Source organism: Gobius niger (assembly GCF_951799975.1).
Source record: "Gobius niger genome assembly, chromosome: 10".
Taxonomy (NCBI): Eukaryota; Metazoa; Chordata; class Actinopteri; order Gobiiformes; family Gobiidae; genus Gobius; species Gobius niger.
The window spans coordinates 7,136,894-7,164,084 of NC_136861.1; the positions used below are offsets into that span (position 1 = coordinate 7,136,894).

The 27,191-nt window shown below is 42.7% G+C and overlaps 1 protein-coding gene across 2 annotated transcripts in view; it reads left to right on the plus strand.

The window, feature by feature from the left end:
- Window positions 1-11,433: 11,433 nt before the first annotated feature.
- LOC306968889 (shisa family member 6) overlaps window positions 11,434-27,191 on the plus strand; it is a 119,767-nt gene continuing 104,009 nt past the window's right edge. For both annotated transcript variants that reach the window (XM_079564456.1, XM_079564457.1), the window contains exon 1: window positions 11,434-12,210. In XM_079564456.1, coding sequence (XP_079420582.1) covers window positions 11,654-12,210 — 557 coding nt within the window. In that variant the 5' untranslated portion in view covers window positions 11,434-11,653. The remainder of the gene's footprint in view (window positions 12,211-27,191) is intronic.

Here is a 27,191-nt window from a genome sequence, read left to right on the forward strand (position 1 = left end):
CTAACCAGGAAACTACTCTAGCTTCATGCTACATAATGCTAACATTAGCAACGAGTGCCGTTTTTCGCTTCTGCTGAACAATCTGTTGTGAAGAAACACCTATGGACCCGATTTTGGCCGGACTTTATTGGTGTGATGAATATGTTTATAGTCCGAGAGAAAATTGTGAAGAATTGAGAGGTTTTCTTCCCCCTCGGATAGGCCACGCCCCTCCGTTTCACTCAGTCATCCTGGCCTTTCGTTTGGAGCTATTTGCACAAATCGTTTAAAGCAGGAGAAGCCTACGTGATGGGGCGAAACGTCCTCAATACAAGAGAGCCTACACACACACACAATCAAAACCAAAATCAACTGATAGGCTCCTGCCCTCATCATCATCGCTGTTTGCTTTCCACCCCGTCGCCTTATCGAGCAGCGCCTCCGGGCAGTGTGCGTTTGTGTGGAGTGTGTGAGGAGCCTGTAGGTAACGGCGTGTGGAGATTGATTAAGAGGCGCGGAGCATCCAGAGGTGTGGAGTATTGAGTTACGGCGTGGACTCCGTGACCAAAGCTGTGAGGACGAGCCGCGGACTGTGTCCAAGTGAAACACGGTGTGCGCATACGCATTACGCAGCTGAGGTTCCAGACTGTACAAAACTGAAAGGCTGTTGGGTTTAAGTGTCTCAGGTGATGGACGTCCGTGTAATTTGAGGAAGTGTTGCCAAAGCAGGTCCGTTTCAGCCGTATGTGTGTTGTTTAATAGTGGTCAGGTTTCCACTTTTCTCACATCAGCTCTGTCTCTCAGCTCTGAACACCTTGGACTTCTGGACACTTCAGGTCGGTCACGCTCATGTTGACTGAACTACCGACTGCACAGCTCCTGACATATTCCAGACGGTTTTCTGTGACTTCACTCTGTGTACAGTTTTGTGGATGGTTTGTTTGCGGTGCAACTTCAAAGCGACTTCACGAAGATTTACGGTATAACAACTTTGTACATAAAGAAATACTAGTAAACAACCAATTTATGTGGAAAAAAGACAGATCCAAGATACAATTCACTGTCATAAGTCCGGGGTCAGCCCTAGGGCTGAGTACTGTTGAACGGTACCTACTGGGTACCGACCGAATGCTCCGGTAGGAGGCGGTATCAGAAAACCTTTTTTTTCTGTGCTAGTTTTCGGTACTTTTTGTCTACAGACGTCAATAAATGATCCACAGTGAAAAAAAAAAAGCCTGAACTCATGAGCAGCTTCAGCGCAAATGCAGATGTTTTCTGAAAGTGAAGCAAAGCTCCAACTTACTAACATTTTAGTCATTATTAGAGTTGACAGAGCCGCGGTCTGAGCCAGGACTACACCAGGACCTACAGTAAAAAGAATGAGAATTTCGATCAAAGATTGTTTGTGGATAAAGTGAGCGCTCACTCTGCCTTAGCCATTTTTGGAACAGTTTTGGTAAATCTTTAATGACAGAGTGAGCGACACTTTTTATACATAACAGCTATCGAAAAAGTACCGTTAAACAGGTATCATTAAAGAAAATGAAAACCTCGCCCTAGTCAGCCCTGTGTTCCCCGGTCAATAGAAGTGGGGAACATCGATGTATTAAGATTAGGCACCAGCCTGCTATCGTTAATGTTAGTGGCTAGGGCAGGGTCAGGGTTAAGCTGATTGATATGCATAACATTTCACTCTCATGACTTGTGATTGGTTGGTGTATCAACTCACCTACGAAAAAATGATGTCGCACCCAGGGAACATTGGACCCAGGGAACATAGGTGGGCACCAGAAGTCCAGCTAACAAAGTCCATGCTTGCTCCTTTCTTGGATTCCTGCACATAATCCAAATACAGCGATAGTTTTCCTTTTCAACGGTTGTCCGGTTCCTCCGTGATCCTCCGGCATCTCCTCTGTGGTCGCGTATGTCTGTTGGCAGCTGATTTCATTCCAAATTTCACCAGATTCATTTCCCTGGCTGGTCCCTGACTTCCTGTTTGGTCCGTGTGATTCCCGGGGCTTGATCAATAACGTTCTGCGGTCTTTCAATTCCAATTTTATGTGTTGTGTAAAATTGTACGCGGTGTGGCTTTAAGCACTGGTAATGGACTTCTCGTGGCTCCAGGCTTGTTTTTTCCTTCTCTTTTCTGTGATAGTTTATTTTCTCTGTAAACTTGCTTCTTATGACCTTGTTTGATGGCTCTGTTGTCCCGTCCCAATATTTTTCAAAAGCAGGGCCTCCCTTTGACAAACTTTTGACTTTGAAAAGTTTGTTGACTTTTCAGCGACTGACAGCTGTCTTTTTCTTCCCACTCTGTGTGAGGGAAAGAAACTGTGTGATTCTGCACCTGATTCTGAGTGTGGGTCTGCTTTAGCCACACTTCCTCTCATGGCCATCACCTGGGACACAATCCAGCAGACTTCCAGTTTTACACAGACTGGAGTTCAAAATGTGGATGATAAAACAATAGGATAAGAAATTGCTTGTGTAATAATTATGCAGTGCTCTCTCTCTCCACCAGGGTTGTTTACACAGTGCTGTACAAACACTGTTAATCCACCTAATCCACAGGTTTCTTGAAACACTGAAGAGGCACCAAGAGCCCCGAAAACCTGCAACACAGTGGAGGCGTCACAAGAAACAAAAAAGGGGGAAACGAGGAGCGAGAGGAGACAACGGGAGCCGCGCAGGAGGAAGGAGGAGGTGCAGGAGCGTGGTGTCCTGCACTGATTTAAATGTACTTTAACTGGGCAGCACGGTGGCGCAGTGGTTAGTGCTGGTGTTCACAGCTAGAAGGTCCTGTGTTCGGTAGGGATGGGCGGATCGATGGCACAGTATCGATATATCGATACCAAACGGCTACTTTTTAAGTATCGATATTGGGCATAAAGTATTGGTACTAATTTGCATATGTAAAAAGAAAGCGTGGCAGCAATTTTAAACATAAAAGGACGATTTCAATCTTTGTTCTGAGCCAAAACAGTTCATAGCAACCATATCATTCTGCTTTGGATTCTGTTTGTCATTATTTAACCAGTTAAAGTAATATAATTTTAATGTACCTATTAATTATATAAAATAACCTATTTTAGAAATGTATATTGATTGAAATACATTCACCCATATAAAATGACCAGTATCGGTATCGAGAAAAATGACCCCAAAAGTATCGGTATCGTATCGATTCCAAAAAATGTGGTATCGCCCATCCCTAGTGCTCGATTCCCACCTGGACGGGGCCTTTATGTGAGGAGTTTGCATGTTCTCCCCGTGTCTGCGTAGGGCTTTCTCCGGGTACTCTTGTTTCCCCACCACTAAAAACATGTACAATAGGTTCCCCTCTGGGACCAGGACTCCCCTGAAAAAGAGATTCTTATTCTCAGCGGAACTTTCCTGGTTAATTAAAGGTCAAACAAAAATTAAAGCAACACCGTGTAACATTTTACCCAATACATAGAATAACACACAAGCATTTATTTTTATTACACACATATTTATTGTTAAAATATACATTTTAAATATGAACAAACAAACATGTGTCTCCCGCTTCTCAGACCTCCGTGGAGATGTCGACTGATTGCACTGTATAATCCAACAAGTTACACAGTGTGCTTTTATTGTTTTGTCTATATTAGTAATATTAGACGATTTTTTCATAGGGTATTTTGGGTCTTTTTATAGCCACACTAGAGGGCGCTGCACTCTGGTACTGATATATAATATGTGTATTGGTATTCTGCTTCTCTTTCAATCGTCATTTTCTCATTTGGACTGAAGACATGAGGACAAGACACATTTGAATTGTTTTTATGTCTTTTCCCAAACTTTAATGTGTGGGTTATTTCTGTAATGAGAGATTTCCTTTAGTTAGAACCATAAACAAAAGTCACTGATCTGAAAGACACAGGCGTTAGCTTTGATTTGAGCCGTTTTAGAGCTAACAGGCTAAAGCCGTTTGTTAGCTAGCTTACGTTGTTCGCAAACTCGGGGTTATTTGTCACATGGAGAACATGGTGGGACATTTTTTTCTTTTGTGTCTGCATGTTTTTCTGATCACTTTATTTTAACATATACTTTTATAGAGGCTGTATATTTGGGTCATTTTAGTGAATTTTAGTTAGTTGAAACGAGTGTCGTGAACACGTCTGTTTTAAAATATATTTTTGTTCTTTTATCTCAAAAAGCATAAAAGTTACAAAAACTCACTTAAAAAACAATAGTGACGACCGACCCCACGACTTGTGACAACTTGCCCCGCACATGGGCGCAGATAGCGGGGGGGACGGGGGGGACATGACGTACCCAGATTTTCATTCACCTGGATCCGTCCCCCTCACTTTTATGAAGAAAAATATCTTGCAAGCATTTTGCAATGTGCGAAACAGCGCCTCCCTTGACCATTCACTTTGATATGCGGCGAGAAACGGTATTGCGCTCATGTGTTTGTGTTGACTGGGCTGTGCGTGTGTCAAAATGCGAAACGCGAGCTGTTGGTTTACTTGGTTATCAGACAGTGTAGCCTACGTCAGGACTGCTTTTTCATACGTCATGTGGCATGCTTGGTGAGTGATTAGAAACCGTACCAATACGCATTATTGTCTTGCAATGATGGGCAATTAAGTTTGATAGGTTGTCATGCCTGAGCAGCTTTGTCCCCCCCAGTTTCAAAACCCTATCTGCGCCCCTGGCCCCGCACATGGGGGCACATTGTCACAGTCAATTTAGTTGTGTTTGACGGTTAATGACTATTTATCTCAATATGACAGAACAAAGAGAGCGAGGTCTATTTCTAGTCAAGGGTTAAAGCTTTTATTTAACGCAGGTCTGACCTTTGCGTGATTTTTTTGTTGATGAGCAGGGAATTCTAGAAAAAAAAGTGTGACAAATAGCCCCTGTCTCCCTCATAAGTGGAAAAAATGAGTAAAAATTCAAATTTCATCTTGTTTTTTGTGATTCAAAGCTCAATAAATCAGGCATTAAGAACAAACTCTAGGGAAGTTTTGAGTCTGTCAGAGTTGCTGAAGTGGAGATGTTGCTGCAAGAGAGTAAAGTTTTATGGTTAATTTCTCCATATTACAATCTGCTCACCGACTTGTGAGAATGTGTAATTAGGGACGGCCGGCTCTGACTTGTTCTGCCACGTCTGGTAACTGATGACGCAGCGAAGAGGCGGAACTAAAGAGAGAGAGAGAGAGAGAGAGGGGACCGGAGAGGGAGGGAGAGAGGGGGGGCGCAGTGCCGTTCAGCGCGGACAGTCGTGGCCGTGGCAGACGTCCTCTCCCGCCGCCACAGCGAACCCGAAGCCTCGCGCTCCTCCTTGAACCACGCGGAACAACTCTTTACAGTGACGGGGACGCGCGCTGAAGTCCGCTCCGGAGGTAAGTCACGGCGCGTTTCACCACACGGACGGCGCGTAAAAGCCAGTCTCATCCGCGTGTACAACAGTTTCGTGCGTAGTTTTAGACTCTTTTCCGTGGACGCGCGAGGCTGCCGCTGAAACAAAGTGAAAGGAGTGAGTTTTAAAGCGCAGGGGGAGCAGGAGCCGAGCGCTGTCCGTGGTGCGCAAAGAGGAGCCGAGTCAAACGCGAAGTTCGAGTCAGATAAAGAGCGACACTGAGGGAGAATATGTGGTTTACTCTGTGGAGATGTGGTTTGGCTTGACCTGTTTAAGACCCCGCGAGTTTAGATGCGATTCTGTGCCGTTTAGTGCGTGTGTAACGGGAGACACGGCAGGCAAAACTTGCGATTTTTACATGTCAGTTCATTTTGCTCTTGTACTTTCACCTGGAAACAAAGAACTCGCCTTATATATTCACATAAAGGTGTTTAATCATGGCACTCATTCCAGTTAGATTTAAGGGAAATTGAAAAGTGAAAGGTAATTTTCCTCAAAACCTTTCTTATATCATCTGTTCTGGAAGTTTTTTTTTCCCATTTATACTTCCCTGCTTGAAATCGGACTCCAAAAAAGGAGGCGGAACTTGAATTTTTACGCATTTTGTTCGGTAAATCTGGTTGAGACCATCCAAAATCCCCTCTGTAAAAGTCTTTGTATCAAACGTGTCAACTAAATAAACCCATAAACCCGTCATGGCTCTGGCAGTTCATCTGAATTTCTTGCCACGAATCTCATCAATTTGTGGTGAAATTGAACAAAAACTTGTAATACTTTCTTCCCCCTTTTCGCTCATCAGTTCATATCTCTAAAAAAACGTCTTCTTCACCTGCCGCGTCTTGCCTTAAAATGGTTTCATATTAGAATATAACATGGTTCTTGTAATAGATGATTTGTGCCGATGTTCCTTTCATTTCTGCCCTTTATGAGTCACTGTGGAGGTACCAGATTCTGAAACGTGTCAAAGAAACACTTCAGGCAAAGCGTTCAGTCGAAAATAAGAGGACAGGACCCAGGACTGAAAAGTCCATATAGGAAAGCCTAAAACTGGAAATGGCAGCTGTCCGTGTGGCCGCGAGAGCCGAAATGTTGCCGAGGCGTTGCTTCCTGCTGCATCGCTCTTAACATTTGCTGTTCTCCAGAGAAAATGCCCTCGTCTCTCCCTACAGAGTCATTCCCAAGGCTTCGGGAAGGAGGGTTTCTGTAAATAGCACCTTATTCAATGAAGTATAAGCAGATCTGGGTCTAAACCAGGACTAAACCAGGTCTAAACGAACCAGTGATGGCATTTATGGTTCTGTAATGAGAGCCAAATCTTCAGAGTTCACAATACTGTCTCATGTTTTAAAGCCGGACAAAGAAAAACTCTTATTGTCTGAGACTTAATTGGCTCAGAGGTTTGGCATTTTGATTAAAGTGACTCATGATTGCAGCGGAATTCATTTTAACCTTTGAAATGTGTGTCATGTGAAGGAAACTTTGTGCCACACCGACGGAAAGAGGCTACGAACGCCTTGACGAGTCATTTTTTTTGTGCACTTGTGGTCTCTGCTAGTCAAAAAACAGACTGAAAAAGATCTGTCTCTTTTCAAAAATGAGATCCAGTTCGAATAGAAGCTTTTCAGGTGTTGATTCTGTCCTAAATGTCACGTCACTATAACCAACACTGAAAGTCTGCTGTGGTTGAAGAGATTTGTGACTGTTGCATTTTGTGTCGTTGGCGATTAGAATTTTCAATAGAAATTTTACTACTTAAGTTTTTGGACTTTTTAGACATAACATTCTCTTGTTTTGCCTCAGAAATGTTTGTCAATTCCAGAGGAAGCACTTTACCGTACTGCGAATTTTGATGTACGGTTTTATGTAGACTGTAGACTGAAACATGACTGTATGTCACAAACATAAAATGCAGCGCAACACATTGTCAGTCTGACTTGTGGAGACATAGGCATGATTACCGTATTTTCCGGACTATAAGTCGCTCCGGAGTGTAAGTCAATTGACAAGCCTCTCCCGGCAGCACGTTGTTCAAGCACCCATTTGCAAACTCGTTCCTCTAGCTGTGGCTCGAGCTTTTAGCATGCGATTAGCTTTTTTGTTTCCTTCACTGCAGTAAGAGTAACCTCCGCTTTTCTCCAATCCCTCACCTCACTCTAAACTTTCTTTCTCTTGCTTTATTACAGTTTTTTTTGCATATTTCACTACACGCAGCTTGTAAAATGCAGAATATGACTTTCTTCTTGGAGGCATTTGTGTTCAGTCTTAGCAAATGCTGGTTCATAAGCCTAGAGCGCCCTCTAGCAGCTGTCAGTGTGAAAATAACAAACATGTGAAATTATATATTTTGATATACTGTATAAGTCGCACCCCCAGCCACAGTATGAGAAAAAGTGTGACTTATAGTCCGAAAAATACGGCATCTTTCTAAAATCCCATTGTAATTGTTTGTCTGGTCCTTTTTTTAACCCCACTTTAACCAAATGCATTTTCTCCAGTTCAGCTTTACCCAAAACTAAAATCTTTACAGCCTATGGCGCCGTAGTGCAACGCCTCATTTGAAAGCTCAGACCAAAACTCATCTAGGCTTCCTCCTTGTTTTGACAATTGATTTTTCATCCTTTTGGTTGTTTTCATCACATTTTTGTTTCGGTCACATTTTTGTGGCTTGATCACAGTGACATTACACTACATAACAAAATGTGGCCAAAACGCTACAAAAAAAGCATCTGAAACGTGACAAATGCAACAAAATCGACTAAAACGTGATATCAAAAACAAGGAAGAAGCTTAAATAAAGCTTGTGTAGGTCTTAGCTTTCAAATTCGGCATGACACAGGCCTATAGGCTGCATAATTTTGGGTAAAACTGTAGAAAATGTGCTTGGTTAAGGTTTAACCTCTTAACCCCCACCTTAACCCCCTGTTCAGCTTTACCCAAACTGGAGAACTTATTGACTGCAACAGCCTATTGACCAGAGTAAACGCCGCATTTGAAAGCTAAGACCAACAAAAATGATCCAAACGACTTTTCCCGTGCTTTGTTGCCGTGTTGTTGTCCCTTTTTTCCTTTTTTTGTGGCTTATTGCATCGTTTTTTTCGCTTTTCGATTTGGTTAAAGCCAAACTGGGGAAAATGTGCTCAGTTCAGGTGGGGGTTAAGAGGTTAATGGATAAAGTAAGATTGAAATTTAATTGATTGAATTGCTTCTTCCGCTTCCAAAACCTCTCTGATCTGTATTATTCCTGATATTCTGTAATTGAGCCCCACATTCACTTCAATAGTAAAACATAAAAGATTGCTGCGGTTTATCCACTAAACTAAAAGCATAGTCCGAGTCAGTAGGGGGTAACCTTTAAAGAGACTGTCAGATCAAAAGAGTGCATTTCTAATTAGTATTTACTTGATGTATATTGAAAATTTCCCATGGCGAATGAGAAAATGGGCCAACACTGGCACAGTTTGTTAAGAGCGGAGATCACGGTTTGTTCTTTGCCGAGGACATGATTTAATTGCCGCCTGATGGGAGAGTGTGACCGACGGAAGATGGAATCCATTGATGGAATAACCTGGTCATTCGGGATGTTCATGGCGTCGGCTGATCTCATTCTCATAGTGAAGCAGTATCAGAACAGATTAATCTGGATTACCCAGCCTTTATGTGTCCCACGTTCCCCCATGAGGCGTTCATTTATACTCCTTTAAGATCCTGCCTACATGTTAGCAACGTGAGCAACTAAACATAGATTAGTCAGTGTTTTGTCGAGCGTTATGTTCAAAATGTTGCTAAAATACTCTTTAAATGAAAAACAGTGTTGAGGCATTTCCAAGTCCTCTCTGCCAAGTGCTCAAGTTCCCCCAGGGGTCGCCCGGACGCCTGGTTGGCAAACACGGGTTTAAATGACTCAGATTCAGCAAATTCATCAACATTTCACATGTTTGGACAACATTAATATATCGATGGGTGTTTGACTGAGATCATTTGACCGGTTCTGGGTGTTTCTGATTTGTTTCAAAAAATTGCATCATTCATATATTTGCCAGTGGGGTCAGGAGATTGCTCTTGTCCTGCAGCTTTACTTTCTTATTTCAAGCATGATGACCTCAGAGCCCTGCACTGGAAAAAATGAAATCTTATCTTAGACAAAAATGAGTCAATGCTTGAAATAAGACTTTTAATGCTGATTTTGATACGGTTTTGACTCGTCTTGAAATAGGATTGCCAATGGAACTAGACAGATGTTTCTTGCCTTTGACTGTTTTGTCTCATTTCAATTTTTTTGGTCTTTTTTTAAGCCTTCAAGTTAATTTCTCTTATTTTAGGCGAATTAATGCTTGTTCCATTGACAATCTTATTTCAAGACAAGTCCAAACCTACTCAAAATCAGCATTAAAAGTCTTATTTCAAGCACAATTCAACCAATTTTTCTAAGATAAAATGAGATTATGAATGGATGCCCCCCAGTGTAGAACCTCTGGCCCTCGTGGTTTCTGTTTTGAGGTTGTTAAAATACTCCAAAAATGCTGAAAATGTTGCCAATTCTTCTATAAATGTAGCAGTGAGCACCCAGAGTCCCAATCGTGTTTATACACAGTGATGAGGCTTCTTTACCTCCCCATAGACCGAGGAAGAACTGTCATGAAACAAGTCAATGAAGCTTAGCCTGGCATAAAGCCAGACTGAATGTATGTATGTATTTATAAATACATATAAAAGACGGTTAACGCTCGTGCCTCACAGCTCGAAGGTCCCGGGTTCGATTCCCACCTGGACGGGGCCTTTCTGTGTGGAGTTTGCATGTTCTCCCCGTGTCTGCGTAGGTTAGTGGTAGGTTATAAAAACATGTGCAATAGATACAGACGGCATCTCGTCATAGAAGGGGGCGTGGCTTCGCCAAGGGGGAAAATAGAATCTTTAGAGAAACACAATTTTCCACTCTTTTTAGCCATTTTCTGGTGGAACATCAACTTATTTATCACATAAACGGCATAAACGGCAGTTGTAGCAAGCGCTAGCTAACCGTTAGCATTAGCCCGATGCTAACATGTAGCATCAAGTTGGCATTCTCCGTTATTCATGTATTTATGGGCTGTTGAACCACTTTGCTCCTCTCCATGTCTTTGTACCATTATTTAGTAGAAAACTATATTCATAATTCAGCATTTGTTACAGTAGTTTTTGAATAATTAGAGAAAATTTACATTTTTTCAAAATTGTTTTCCCCCTTAACTGTTTTCAAAAATGACCATATATGGGCGATTCCAGAGATGCCGTCTGTATCTATAGGTCAATCCTCCAGCCAGATGCTTCTGACCACCAGCCTGGCTCCACATGATGGAGATGGGTCCCTGAGCACCGGCCCACGCTGGCAGCTCACTGCTCCTACAGGCCGCCCCATACGACACTGAGGATGGGTCAAATGCAGAGAACAAATTTCTCTACAAAGATTAATAAAGTACAACTTAACTTAACTTAACTTGACTTGACTTGACTTGACTTGACTTGACTTGACTTGACTTGACTTGACTTGACTTGACTTGACTTGACTTGACTTGACTTGACTTGACTTGACTTGACTTGACTTGACATCGGCCCACCGGGGAATCTCCTGGTGCTCCTGATGGCCAGTCCAGTCCTGGGATCAAAACACTAGTCATTTTAACAGCCAGGTGTTGTCATCCTACTTTTTCAATGCCTAAATAAATGGAAATGTTCCCAGGGAAAGGCTTGTGACCTGCTGAAAATGGTCGCGCTTCCATTTTTTGGGCCCTGACCCACCAGTTGAGAACCACTGAGAACCAACTCATGTTTGATATTTAGTTTTTGAAGTGTTGTGGCTTGGAAGAGAAGGCCGACTTGTATCTGTTCTGCAGCTGATCTTGTGTCTATGTTGGTGTCTTATATAGTGCGTATGCAGGACACAGTAATAAACTCATTTATACTAAATGTTTATTTTAAAAACATTCTTTCCATAATTTGGTGTCATTACAAAATGTGACTCGGCTCACCTTGTTGGAGTCTCTGCTGCTTTGATCTAAAATGCTGACTCATTTTGCAGATTTCGTCAAGAAAGAATCGTCGGCCCGAGAGTTTTGAGGACACTAAATCCGGCTTCAGTGGATCTAAACCAAGCCCAAGGATTAAACCCAGTCCCAGGATGTTCCCCGTCTCCGCCTGCGCCGAGTCCACACAGACCCAGAGAGGAGCCGCTGTCATGGGCCCCCCCTCTCCATAACCTCCCCCCAGGGATCGCAGCTTTCGCAGGGGGGCCGGGGAGGCAGGATGCGGACCTTTCACCTATCGCTCCTTCCCCTGCTGCTGATGCTAATGCTAACCGCCGCCACGGGCAACAACAACAACAGGAAACCGCAAAGAGCGCAGTCCCCGCCCAGGAGGAACGCCAAGGCTAAAGGTCTCAACGGCACCGCGCTCCCCTTCGCCGCCCCGGAGAAAATCACCCAAGTCCAGGCCCCGACGGTGCAGCACGACACCTGCCTGGGCTACTATGACGTCAGCGGGCAGTTCGACAAGGAGTTCGCCTGCAACAACACGGACCACCGCTTCTGCTGCGGGAGCTGCTTCCTGCGCTTCTGCTGCGCCGACCGCGGCAAGAGGCTGGAGCAGCGCGTGTGCACCAACTACAACACGCCCGACTGGATCAAGACGCAGCCGCCGTCGCCCGCGCCCACCGGAGACACGTACGACCCCGAGAAGGACAGCACCAACACCACGGTCTACATCACCTGCGGCGTCGTGGCGCTCGTCATCACCATCGGCATCGCGGCCAAGGTGGCCTACGACAAGGCCACCAAGCCGCCGCAGGAGATGAACGTGCACAGGTACCAGGTTTTCACTTGTTTATTTGTAGACTTTAAGGGACTATATGGAGTTTAAGGGGAGACACTACAGGCAAAACTCATTTTTTTCAGTTTTCAGGTTTTTGGGCCAAATTGGTCCCTGAACATATAAGCTTTCACCCAGAAACCAAAAATATACCTAATCTTCACAACAACATGTTTAAATATTGTGCTGATTCAATGTTCCCCCATAGACTTATATGGGAGAACACAATTTCAAGGGCCTTTTTCAAAAAACACATTTTTCTGTCATTGTGGCGACACTATGTCCACGTCAGTCAGACCTAAAGACTTAAAATTTTCCAGCCTCGGACTGAACAATATTTGGAAGATTTTTTCAGAGGGATTTTGTATTATCTAATCCCTAAGCCCCATTTATTGAGTTTTGAATGTCAAAAAATAAGGCGAAAATTAAATTTTCCCACATTTTTCCACTAAAAAACAGGTTTTTTTAAAACTAAACAAGAAATCCAAAATCCTCTCTGAAAAAGTCTTGGTAACTCATTCATCAATAAAATGAAACCATAAATTTGAATGTAGCTCTATCCATTATTCAGATTTTGTCGCCGAAAAGATGGGACATTTGGGGCCTTTTTAGGCATAAAACACCTTGTTCTTATATGAAAAGATGAAATAACAGAAAACTTGCCATGTATTTTTTTCTCACATTTATGCCAGTGATCTACAGCAAAAGTTTCAAATTGATATCTGTACATTTAATTTTTTTTTCCCTATTCACCTGCAGTGTCTCGCCTTAAAAATGTTAAAATGATGTATGTTCCTCCCCCTACATGTTCCAGCCATGTCCTAATGTGTAGAATGAGCCCAGACCTGTTCAAAACCACTGTCACTCAAAAAGGTGTTAATTCAGGTCCGAAGTCATACACGAGCTTAATATAGAAGCTGCAGTTACGCATAAGACCTGACGTGGCAGTAGTGAGTATAAAATGGCTAACTTGCATCTAGCCCCTTTAAGTGTTTCGTCACGACTTCCGCTTCCGGCTAAATATGACCGGCAAATATGCGAGAAAAATAAACATGAAAAAACTACATCAATATTTCTGAAACTCAGCGGAGAGTTACTGAACCTACTTATTTCTCAGACTCATTAGCCAAAAATGCTAAAAAAAAATTTTTTTTTACTAAAGTCACTACTTCCGGGGTTAGCGTAGCTGCTGCGCCGGTAGCATTTATCTCCGCTAAGCCCAATCTACCGATTTTGGTAAATATTAGGTACAGCATTTATTTATTGTTACAAACGTTTATTTTATGAAACAGAACGACTGTTTTGCCACTTTTACAGGCGTTTTATTTGACATTTAAATTAAAATTAAAACTATCGTCACAAAAAAAGGAAAAATAAAATAAAAAATCACGCCAGCGTCAGTTCAAAGAAAGTCGGTCAGCCCGGTGTCCGAACACCAGCAGAATGAGTGACGACATCTGCTAAAAGTTCGCTAAACTCCGGGAATAATGTATTTCTGCGATAAAGACCAAACTCATGAGACAGTGGAATATTTATGGATAAATACGAGTCATGGATTTGACATGAATGGCTTGGATTATTCGAGAGGAAGCTTTCGGTCATTTAACAGCTCCAGCTAAAGGTTAGCAGCTAACGTTAGCATCTTTTCACCGTTTATATTTAAGTCATTTATTGGTGAGAAATACAAACACACGACTTAAACAGCTGATTTCATTCAGTCGTGTTGTTTAGTTCAAAGACCTGTCGCTGTCAGGCTCTTCTCTGACTCTCGCAATGCATTGTGGTCTATATTAACCCGTTTAGTGACCATCGATGCTCACTACTCTTCGAGATGCATTGTGGGAAATTTCGAGTGCCCTGCTTTTTTCTCTCTGGACACCCCAACAAAATGGCGTGACCACTATATAGTCACTATATAGGGAATAGTGTGGACATACGGACACAGCCTATGTTTATAGGAATGCTTTTCTCGCATTTATTATCAACTGTTTTTTTTCCATGCACAATGAAGGCTTAGTTTTAATATAAAATAAAATTGTTCGAATTAGTTCAGTTTATTAGTTTATTTCAACAGGGACAATGTGCAAAAAACAAAAACATTAATTAAAGAGGCTTTGCACCACATTTAGCTTGAGCTTGTTTCCATCTGCACTCCCTGAGCAGGTGTTAAGCAGTTTAATCTGTTGTTATTTCATCAGGAGATTCAGATAAATTTGTGTTTTATCTAACTTTTCTGCCCAACATTTCTTCATTAAAATTGCTGCTTCGCTGAAATAAATTGATAATTATGCAACTGACGTCATCCATCTAAATAAGTCCTATTTTTAAAAGCATTAAACAACATGCACTTTAACTCGACCTGTTAGGAGCAGTGGGAGACACAGTGGGTGCTTCATCCGCCTTGGTTGTTTCTTCTTCTACTGCTGAAGCGCTCCGATCTCTATTCCCTGAATTGATTCCGTCATAAAGGGAACTTGAAACCATCCTCCCCATTTTTCAAACTCATAATCCACCATCGTTTCACGCTCAACATGTGTGTCCATCACAGCGCCACTGATTTGCCAGCATGCCCAGTTTTTGCTTTAAAGGGGCTAGATGCAAGTTGGCCATTTTATACTCACTACTGCCACCTCAGGTCATAAGTGTAACTGCAGCTTCTATATTAAACTCATGCATGGGGGCACTTCAGACCCGAATTAACACCTTTTTGAGTTGGGCTCATTCTACACATTAGGACATTGCTGGAACATGTAGGGGGAGGAAAATACTTAATTTTAACATTTTTAAACTCCGTATTGTCCCTTTAAACACAGAATTCTGATGCACAAGAACCAAAAAGCCTCATTTATGCATGATATACCCGCTCAAACCCCACTGTATCCTGTTCTCATCCTCTGGGACTCACTTAGACTCGCTCCAATTACGTTTGAAAGGCTTGGAAAAACGGCCGCTGTACAATCACCGTTTCTTAGACCGCAAACAAAACCGTCTCTCATTCTCACGGGGGAGGATGAGGTGTATCTGACCCGAGGACGCGACCATCATCCTCTCTCCGTCCGTCTTCCCCGCCGCATCAATCCCGTCTGCACCTGACAGGCGTCCACTCCCTCCTCCTGCCCCCTGGCTCTCGCGCAAGACGCCTTCAAATCGCTCATTAAACTTAAGAACACCATTTCCGCTCCAGCAAACGGCTGCGCGTGACCTCAGGCGGCGCTTCCCTCTGACGAAAGTGAGAAAGGGAAGCGTTTGCGACCGCGAGGGTTCCACACGACTGCCTCCTGATGTGCAGAGATACGGTTTGGTCAGGAGGGAGAATCCAGCTGTTGTTGGGAAAAAAAAGATTGAAAAATATGTGGACTTTCGACTGAGGACGTTTGAAGATGACAGAATTACAGAAGGAACAGTGAACAGTTCAAAATGCAACAAATGTTTACTCAGATAAAAAAGAGTTCATAAAAAACAAATATAACATTAGCTAAATGGAACAGTTTTCATCCTGGATTTGAGCATTGTCAGAGTTGAGGCCTGTCTCTCATCTTCTGGGAGTCTGTTCCAGATTCTCGCTGCAGAAATCTGCATACCTCATAATAACTCCATAAGCTGCTGCCAATGCCCCGTTTATCTGCGCTGACTTTGGAGATTACAAACTTTGCACTTCATGTCAGTGTTTCCCAGTCAACCCATCGCTGCCTCCAATTGGTGAGAAATGCATCACTTTTTTTTTTCTCAAACACATCCAGACGTCAACACATCACCCCAGTCCTTTTTTTTTAACTTCACTGGTTCATGACGTTTAGGACTGATTATAAAATTGTGCTTTTTGTTTTTAAAGTTGTTAATGTTTAGGTTATGTTGTAACCCTGGTTCTCTGAGTGGATGGACTGTCTCTCCAAACCAAACAAGAACATAGTCTGAGTGGAGAGATACACGATCGAGAACATCTGGTTTGTTCATAATGGTGCGTTCATGTGGTCTTCGGGAACTCGGGCGAACGACTTCCCCAGTTTGGGAATTCACTTGAACACTCGCTCAACTGACGACTGGAGAACTCGGGTCAAGACGAGCTTCTGACTACTGACTTTTTTAGTTAAACACTGTTACTTTTTTGAGTTCAGTGTGAGCTTTCGTCAGCCTCGTAGTAACAAAATTGCGAGTGAAATGCCCGACATCAACGTGAGCAAAAAGTTAATTTACGGGATTTTTTTTAGACTAACAAACGTTTAGCTTTTGAGATGCTAACAACACATTTAAATGATTAGCTAAGCTAAGCGCTACTCAGTGATAAAAGACAGTTCTTATTTGATGACGTCAAAATCCCCACTTTCCCACATAAAAAACACATGAACACAAACAAACTGGGGACAATGGCGTCACATCTCGGGAAAACGAGCTCCCCAGTGCACATGAATGCACCATAAGTTGCAATGATTGGTGGCTAATGCTAACGGCTATAGGAAAAATACATTGAGCAGATGAACGAATGCTGAAAAGTTGTCCAAACTTGCCAACTTGCAAACTGTCTGCGGACATTTGGATTGAACGCCAGTTCTCCTTTTTTTTAAAAGTGGTTTTCCATCAAACCAAGAGCGAGCATAAGTTTGTTAAGTGTGACATCACACACAATAATAAGCTTCTTCCAGATCCAAACCACGGAGAGCATAGTCAGAGTTCCATTGACAAACACAGCAAAAAACAGAATCTCCTGATGAAATAACAACTCATAAAAGGCCAAAAACGATTTTACACCTATCTAGAATAATTTATGTCACCATTTCTACAGGCAAAGATAGATATGTTTATGTTTATAATAAGCCTTTATTGTGTATGGAAAAAATAATTAGATAATTATTGCCAGAAAAGCATAACTGGAGGAAATCCAGAGTAAATATGATATTTCTGTGTGATCAGAGTCTGTAGTCGCTCTACAGAAAGGATCAGTTGAACCCCATTATAGTGAATCTGGCTAATGTTCCATTGGACAAACGTATAGTGCTACGTGTTTTACACACACTGCTATTGCTAATGCACTGGGAAGTCAACTGTCACACAGAATAAGTGACAGCTGCTTCTGGTTTTACAAATACACAACACATTTTGAGTTTGTCAATAGCCAGATGTTGACATTTCTCATTGGACTTCTTTAAAGGTGCATTATGCAACTTTTTACGCGGAAAAATGAGTTCATATCAGTCCGTATTTGACCTTTCAGTGACCCAGCGGTTACATGAGTGGTTATCTTAGCGCCTTCGCTTTTTAAGGTTTCTGGCAGGGTAGATGGGATGTATACGTAACCATGGAGACAGTTTGCAATGAAATCCTGTGGACCCTAATTGATCCTGGAGCGTCCTAGAGGCCATCATGATGGAAAGTTAAGCACCCAAACTGAAAGGTCAAATACGCACTAATATCAAAACAGTTTCTGCTTAAAAAGTTGTATAATGCACTTTTAAAGCCTGGTTTGATCCGTCCTCTGGTGCTGCATCTCAGCTTTAAGAAGACAAAGCTAAAGGCGGTCCTAGTAAATATTACCGCATGTGACTTATAGGTCAGGCAATAGGCCGAACTTAAAGGGGATTGAGGTGGGTTATGAGATTTCACCAATAAAACAAATGCATTGTTGGACAAAAAGTGTTGGAACCATTGCTCTACTTGACATTACGAGTCGACAAAGACATGCAAACGCAATTGAATGGGGCTTTTTTCATCTGAACTAAACATATAGAGATGAACCATCACGATTTCCACGCTACAGAACGACTTACAACAAAGAATTGTCAACGTTCGACTGGTCCGTTCCTGCGGCTTGTACAGAAATCCGCTGCAATAAAGAAGCGAGCGGTTATGGCTTCAAGGGGAATTGAAAAGGCTGAAATTGCTTTTTCAAACTGTGGACGTTTCTGAGCTTTTATTTTGCACATTTTTCTTCCTACATAACCATTTCCTGGACAATAAAAGTCCTATAACGCATTGTGTGAATCCCCTGCTCCCCCTGACCCTTCTCCTCCGCAATATCTCCAACGTCCTTCCCCCCCTGCAAACGTCCAAACCCCCTCGCGCAGACAGCCGGCGCTTCATCCAGTCTCCAATAAACCTTAATCTCTCCAAATCTTGGCGGCGAAACCCACAGATGCAGTTTTCAGTGGGCTGCATCTTGTGAAACTCTCCGTCGGTGGTTCCCTCGGAGCCGAGCGGGGCTGAGTAATCCATGACATTTCCAAAGCAGCGGGGACCCGAGTCAGACAAACCAAAAGTGAAGTCTGCGGGAGGGTGGACGGCTCTTTCTGCTCTGACAGCTGAGGACAGGAGGACAGGGCGACAGGAGGACAGGAGGGCAGGAGGACAGGAGAACAGGACGACATGACGGCAGGGAGACAAGAGGACAGGAGGACAGGAGGACAAGAGGACAGGAGGACAGCTGAGGACAGGTGTGGACAGGACAGGAGGACAGATGAGGACAGGAGGATAGCTGAGGACAGGACAGGAGGACAGCTGAGGACAGGACAGGAGGACAGCTGAGGACAGGACAGGAGGACAGCTGAGGACAGGACAGGAGGACAGCTGAGGACAGGAGGACTGGAGGACAGGACTGGAGGACAGGCGAGGACAGGAGGACTGGAGAACAGGTGAGGACAGGACAGGAGGACAGGTGAGGACAGGAGGACAGCTGAGGACAGGGCGACAGGAGGACAGGTGGACAGGAGGACGCTGGACCACGGAGATACAGTATGGATGATAGTGAGGAAGCAGGCTGCTCGTGTTTTAGTCAAACAAACGACTGGGGAACTCGGGTCAAGACGAGGTTCCCGACTTCTGCAGGGGTGCCCAAATTTGGCCCGCCAGAGAGTGGTAAATACTAACTCTCTTCCATTCATTATCAAAGGTAAATGTGGATGCAGTACACTTTTTGACCACCAGTGTCACATTGGGGGCGCTGTTTCCCCCCCCTTCACAAAGTTAAGGTAACACCGTTGTGGTGTCTTGGTATTTATCAATCACAGAGCGTTGTTGCATCAACTTTCACAGTTTTCCAACATTTATTGCAAAGGCTGTTGACATCAACAACAGTATATGTTAAAAATTTACTTATAAAAGAATTGATGCTGGACTGACACTTTCAAAATGATCTAATGTGGCATTTTCTTTGAGTTAACGAATGAGGTAAAGTCACTGTAGGTGCTGTAGATACAGGTGTTTTTTTTTTTGCACTAAATTGCTACAATGGTTGATTTTGTTCTACTAAAAATAGGCTTTTGCCATAGTTACCATTTGTTTTAATATAGCATGTTATTTGCATAGATAGAAACAATTGCAAATGTAGGCTCGAAAACAGTAAATAAAATAAAGTAACTTTATAATTTGCAGTTATATGTGTTTTTCGTGCTTGACATCGCCATGTTCGGCCCGCGACTCACAGGCACTTTTTCATTTTGGCCCTCAGAGACAAAAAATGTGGGCACCCCTGGTCTAATGTGAGCTTTTTAGTTAAACACGGCTACTTTTTTTAGTTCAGTGTGAGCTGTCGTCCTCGTAGAAACAAAATTGCGAATGAAATGCCCGACATCAACGTGAGCAAAAAGTAAGGTTACGTGATATTTTTTAAAACTAGGTTTAGTGAGTAGCTTTTGAGATGCTAAACTAACTAAACTTGGTCAATTTACATGTGCTAACTGCACATGTAAATGATTAGCTAAGCTAAGCGCTAATCAGTAATAAAACATTGTTTTTATTTGATGACGTCAAATTTTCTTTCCCACATAAAAAACACATAAACATCTCGGGAAAATTTGCTCCCCGGTCCCCTCGAATGCACCATAAGTTGCAATGATTGGTGGCTAATGCTAACGGCTATAGGAAAAATAAATTACGTTAGGATTGAACGCTGGTTCTCCTTTTTATTTCTAAGTGGTTTTCCATTAAAAAATGAGAGCTAAGTTAGGTTAAAATCAGCTAAATCCCTTATAGTGAATCTGGCTAATGTTCCGTTGGACAAACGTATACATTTGTTAAGTGGTGATGTCACAGCTCTACTTCCAGGTCCGCAGATGTGCGAGAAACTACAAGAAACTCTTTAAAACCACAATCAATATTTCTGAAACTCAACAGAGAGTTACTGAACATAGTTATTTATCAGGCCCATTAGCCAAAAATGCTGAACCTACTGCTATGAAAGTAATATTTACCAAAATCGGTACATCCGGGTTAGCGGAGATAAATGCTAACCCTCGTTTTTTAGTCAGACACCACTGATTTTAAATATTCCGCTGCTCGAGCACATGATGAAGACTTGGCTCATGCAGAAATAAGGTTTTCTGCATCTGAATAGTACATTTCCTTGTGTCTCTCTTCCCATTTTGGTTAAAACCCACTCAAATACTAAAAAAAAAACACATTTGCTGGAAGGAAAGAAAAATTGCATTGCAGTTTCCGTTTTTGCTGCTGCTGTGGGAAACTTTGTTGTGCAGCACTTTCCACATTACACAGGCAGAGGCAGGAGAGCATCGGATCTAATCAAATTGTTTGTGTACAGCCCGGTGTTACAACGGAAGTCGCCTCACAGGTTTTCCCAGATATCACTGATCGACAAACCAGCAACGACACGTCCAACAGAGAAACAGAGCGACAAATGTCCAAATGCACAGTCAGCGGTGACGCAGCAAAAGTTATTTTACTCAAGCAGGAGAGAAGAGTGGTCATCCGAAAAATGACTCCACTTGTGAGGTTTCCACTGGAGCACTGTCTGATTAATGAAGTCTGATTAATGTTTCAGAAGTGATGTAATCCAACAGGACGTCTCATAAACACTGATCAAAACATGTAAAAAACAGAGATCGAAAGATACAGTCTGAACCGGACTCTTCAGTGTCTTTTATACTCCTCACTTCCCCTCAGCCTGTTCCTTATGCCTCTAAACCAGGGGTGCCCAAAGTGGGGCCAGAGGGTGACTCAATGGTAAATATGGATGCAGTGCACTTTTTGGCCACTAGTGTAAAATTGGGAGTGCTGTTTCACTCCTTTTGCAAAGTTAAAGGGGGGGGGGGGGGGGGTATTATGCAAACTCGACTTTTTCAAGCTTTACATCATGTTATTCTGTCATTCCCTCATTAAAAAACATGCCTGAAGTGTTTCCTTGGCACATTCACGTATTTTTGAGTAATCTGTAAAAACTCTGATGGCGGCCATTTTAGGGATAGGTTTGCCTGAGTCCTCCTAGGAACGCCCCCACCTCCTGGAGACGCCTCCGAGCTTTCATCACCAGCCGAGTAACCAACCACTGCCCCTCAGCAGAACCCCCTCCCCACTGATGCCACAGACAGAGTGTGGAGGGGGCGTGTCTGAAAGGGTCAGAGGTTCTTAAAGAGACAGAGGCCTATTTCAAGACATTCACTACAGCCATTTTGAGAGAGACATTTTATACAAGGCAGTTATTCTAATTTACTGCATTTACAGACCAACAGAAGGTTTGGTCATCATTGTAGTGTGATATAGACTGGTGCTATGTGATTGAAAAAAGTATAATACCCCCTCTTTAAGGAAACACTTGTGGTGTCTTGGTGTAGCATCAACTTTCCCAGTTTTCCGACCTTTATTGCAAAGGTTGTTGACGTGTTAAAAATGTACTTAGAAAACAGGTGGTGTTGTTTACATTTTGCACTTTACTGCTGCAATAGTTGATTTTGTTCTGCTAAAACTCGGCTTCTGCCACAGTTAGCATTTATTTTAATGTAGCATGGTATTTGCATTGATAGAATCAAATGCAAATGTATAGGCCACCGAAAAAGAAAATAAAGTAACTTATTATTTGTAGTTATAAGTGTTTCACACTTGACATGTTTGGCCCACGACTCACAGGCACTTTTTCATCTTGTCCCTCAGAAGTCTGGGCAGCCCTGCTCCAAACAGAAGGATTAAGTCTCTGTCTGCATTTACAAACAAGCCAAGATATGAAGACGATCTAGTTTTTGTGATTTTGATCAATTAGAAAACATTTAAATGAAAGAAAACAGAACCTGCAGGTCAGAACTGTTAGAGAATTAACAATGGTGTCCGAGAGGAGAGATGAAGAACAGACAGCAGTCTGGATGTCTTATACAGGAGAAGTTTATTTACCATCAGTGCAGGACCCGGAGACATGAACTCGAGACACTGCGCTCGTCCTACCATTCAAGTCTGTCTCTGCTTCCACAGAAGAGGGAAAAAAACCCTCTCAGAGCATCAAGCATCATACGCAAGCAAACATTCAGTAGCTGAGAGTCTGAGCACCACAGTCAAGGCTATGACAGAGATAGTACGACTGTACAGCTTTACGCAGTCTGATAAATAGTGATTTAATGTTTTCCTCTAACAATAAGAATATCGAAATGTTGACATAAAATCTAACATGGGTGTTAAAAAATGTCACGTGTGACAGCTGAAAACATACACAATAGGGTAATCCTGCGGCTGCCTCTAACGGGTTTCCCAGACAGCATCGGAGGATGGGTTAAATGCAGAGGTAAAATTTCGATCATCAGTTTTCAGTTTTCAATCAGTTTTTTTTCGGGTTTCTTGTAGGTTTTCAGAATGGAATGTATACGTAACCATAGAGACGGTTCAATCAGCAGTGACAAAATAAACAATTGATCCTGGAGCGTCCTACAGGCCATACGGATAGTAAGTAAAGGTGCTATGCTAACCACCCAGGCATCCACGGGGTCACTGAAAGGTCAAATACGTATTAATAATATAAAAAGTTGCAAAGTGCTCAGATAGCTAAAGGCGTTTCTATGATTTCTATGGAAAAACCACATCGGCACATCACTGAACCGGCACCGGCTCTGACCACTGATCTAAATAATCACCATCTTTCCGACCCCCTGCACAGCCGCCGCCCGCAGCACTTCGAGAATCTTGTCAATCTTGTAAAGTGCAGGCCCATATCGCCGCCGTTACTATTATTTTAAATTGAAGTTAAAGAAAACCCCGTATTGGAGCAGCAATTTCCCCCCAATAGACTCTGCTTTTTTATCACCTCCGTGGCGCCGATTTTATAAACCCCTCAACTTCTGCGAATGAAAAAAGCCCAAGTCGGATCGCCTTTTTATGTTTCCCATGGCTTTTAGTATCAAGTATTTAGCATCGCTCCATGTTGCAACGGTGAAGGAGCTCGCGTGGAAAAATGCGAGGTCAGGAGTGTAAACCCGCAACCTCCCGAGTTCTGTCGATAAAAAAATGACACGTGTTTGAAGAAGATTCCCCCAAAGAAGCTCATTTTGAAGCCCATGCGTCAGAGCGAAGACTGCTGTACATTTAATTTATTATTGATGGCGAAACGTTGCAGAAAGTCGAATGAACCGTTTTTTTTTTTCTTTTTTTGGGTCAGCGTGGAGGCAATAATGATGCAAACATACTGATTAGTTTGGATGGTGTTTGGAGAGGCTTGGGCCGTGTGTGTTGGAGCTGGTGTGAGTGCATAACAGATCACACGGAGGCGCTTCCACACCGGGGGAGTCGAGGCTTCAAACCGGAGCCGTACATGACATAAAAAATGGATCACTCAGTCCACATTGTTTTAAAGGAGGGGGTTCAGGACGATGAGGCAGAGAAGCACGTTTCAGGGAAAACTAAGGCAGTGGTTTCAGAGCAGTTAGGCCTCACTCTGGCTGAGGAAAAGATGTGGTGTGTTTTTCATGTTACTGATGGGATTTTTTTGATGTAAAGTAAATAATAATAATAATAATTGACCAATGAGACGAGCTTTTCCTGTAAACCAGCCTGTCAGGTCCAATCAGGAGGAGCTTGATCGTTCACTTTTAGAAATTCTGTTTGCAAACTAAGAAAGGTCTAGTGGGGGAGAGTCACGTGATCAGTGGAGCTCCAGAACTCCAACATTTATTTAAGTTAATCTCAATAAAATGCCTTTAGTAAACTCCACTATCCTTAAAGGGACTATACAGAGTTTAAAAATGTTAAAATTATGTAATTTCCTCCCCCTACATGTTCAAACAATGCCCCAATGTGTAGAATGAGCTCAGACCTGTTCACCACAACTGCCTCTAAAATCCTGCACTGTCACTCAAAAAGGTGTTACTTCGAGTCTGAAGTGCCGTCATGCACAAGCTTAATATAGAAGCTGCAGTTACGCATAAGACCAGAGGTGGCAGTAGTGAGTATAAAATAACTAACTTGCATCTAGCCCCTTTAAAGCAGTACTAAGTAATTTGTTTACCTTAATAAATCCTTTCCGTAGTCCCTGTGGGGGTAATACAAGTGTTTATGGGATGATTGGAGGGTCTTTCATCTCCCCCTGGTGTCTCTGGACAGAAAACCATGTTTGGAACTTGACTGCCCCCGGTGCGGAGAAAGCAATACACACTAATGGAATCACGAAGAAGAAGCCAACATGCTAACGGGCAAAGCTAACTGCGGGCTAATGTCACTTTAAACAGTATTTACAGAAAAGTTTGAGTGAAAAAAAAATATTTCCATTGTATAATTGGATGCACAGTAACCCTCTCTCCCTTCGCCTTTCCTGTCAGTGTAGTATTTACTCTCCAAGACAATTAATAAGTTAAAAAATCGTAACTTGCTACGACACCTGCAGTTGCGCTTATGGCCTCTAGGGGGAAGAGTTACTTTGTACTGCTTTAAGTTAATCTCAATAAAATGCCTTTAGTTAACTCCACTATCCTTAAGGCTAGGATTAGCTTTAGGGTTAGTTTGGAATAGTTTAAGCATTGTCCTGCGGAGGTGACATCGTTTCCTGTGGAAAAGAGAAGCTCCATTGATCACATGCACCTCCATCGGCTGCGTTCAGACACTTCTCGGTTAAAGAGGGACGGAAATGGTTTGTCTGTTTTCAGATTTCACTGTATCTCTCCTCACTTTGCAAACTTACAGAACGGCACGTTAGCATAGCGGTTAGCGCTCGGGCTTTACGTGCTTCGATTCCCACCAGGTTGCAGGCTGCAGGTCCCACCTACAGGAGCCGGGATTCGAACCCCCGACCTTCCGATCATGAGACGACCCGCTGGACCATCTGCACCACTGTCGTCACCAGCGTTAATTTTGACAACATATTTTAATTTAGTTTTAGTCTTAGTCTTTTGACTAAAATGTAATTCAATTTTAGTCTAGTTTTAGTCGAAAAAATGTCTTCAATTTTAGTCTAGTTTTAGTCGAAAAAATGTCTTCAATTTTAGTCTAGTTTTAGTCGACTAAAATTGCAAGTAAATTTAGTCGACTAAATTTAAGACAATTTAGTCGACTTTGCATTGATAATATTGATTCATCAGATCATATTTAATCTTGTTCCTCTGCTTCATGGAGCTGCTCCACATGAACAAAGCTCAGAGCTGATCCTTTGGCAGAGAATTTACATGATCTGAGGCTCTTTCAGACGGTCAGTAGAAGTTTGCATGATTTTAGTCTCTCCTTTTCATTTTTTTTTAGTCGACTAAAATATCTGGACATTTTAGTCACAGTTTTAGTCTCATGAAAAACTTTTAATTTAGTGTTAGTCCAATTTTAGTCGTCAAAAATATCACTTTGACTAAAATTAAGACTAAATATTTTAGTCGACGAAATTAACACTGGTCGTCACCAAATGTAACAGGTTAATCTTCTGGCCAGATGTTTCTGACCATCAGCCTCATGTGGACGGGTCCCTGAGCACCGGCCCCCGCTGGAGCTCACTGCTCCTAAGCCCAACACACGCCAGAACGCAGCGCCGCGGCACTTCAGAGGCTTTACTCAAACCGTGAGGGGATTTAAACATGTGTTTCTACATTTGTCATGAATAAAAGAAAACACGTATGTCCGTGTTGTAAGAGAGAGAACAACATGGCTCTTTTCTGGAGGTTAATAGTCTAACGTGCTTCCCTGAAGCCTGAGCCCTGACGATGGTTTCTCCGTCTTCGCGGCTTCTCTCGTCTCTCCAAACAAAGTTCACTGTGGTCTCCTGGTCTGTCACAGGCCAGACCCGCCTCTGTGCCTCTGCAGGAGGTTAAAGCCTGTGTTTTCCTTCACGGTCACAGAAACCTCGGTGTGCGTTCTCTCATAGAAAATAAAAGAGGCGACTCTTTTGCCGCGTGTGTGTTGGGCTCGACAGGTCGTCCCAGCAGCACTGAGGATGAGTCAAATGCAGAGAATGAATTTTCCTACAGGGATTAATAAAGTATACCTTATCTCTTTAAATGAGCCATTCTATTACTCCCTGCACAAAACATCAACTATATTTATACTTTTTTTTATTTAACCTTTATTTAACCAGGGAAGTCCCTTGAGATTGAAAACCTCTTGTGCGAGGGAGTCGTGGCCAAGCGGCAAACCACAGCAACACCCAACATTTTGTATAATTGAACATTAAAAGATTAAACAGTAGAAATTAAAACAGTAGGAGGATTAAAAACAGGTTAACGACTTCATTGCCGTAACTTATAGCTTATATCGGTCCGTGTTGTTCTTTTCATCCAGGGGTCAAAGTTGATTTTGGGAGGTGGATAAACGAGGGCAATCAATTGAAATTCAAAGAAAATTCCAATCTGTACTTTGGTCAGTCTTAATAATCGGTGGATATTCAAACAACACATATTTTATAGTAAAAAAGCTGGATCGGAGCCTTATTCTCTCACTCTGTTCCCGGGGGTGAAGCTGATACTGTGGCCACTGCTGCCCTGGGTCAGACTTCATTAAGCCTTGGTCAAAGGGCACACTGTGACAGACGCCCTTCCACTGTCACATTCATTTGGAATCGGCCCTGATTAAAGGGCCACTCTGCTAACGTCATTAAAGTGAGGACGTGTCCTTCAGGTATCGACGTGTTTGTCCTTTGATGCTGTTTGTCTGTAAAAGCCTTGCGGTTTTGTGGTTCATCGGTCTGTGACGTCAAACACCAGTGTCCAGTGACCTCCACGTGTCCATCAGCGTGAAGTCACCAGGTCGTTCCTCAATCCACGGGTTTCAGTGCACTTTCCTCTGATGGAAGCCATTTTTATTTTGA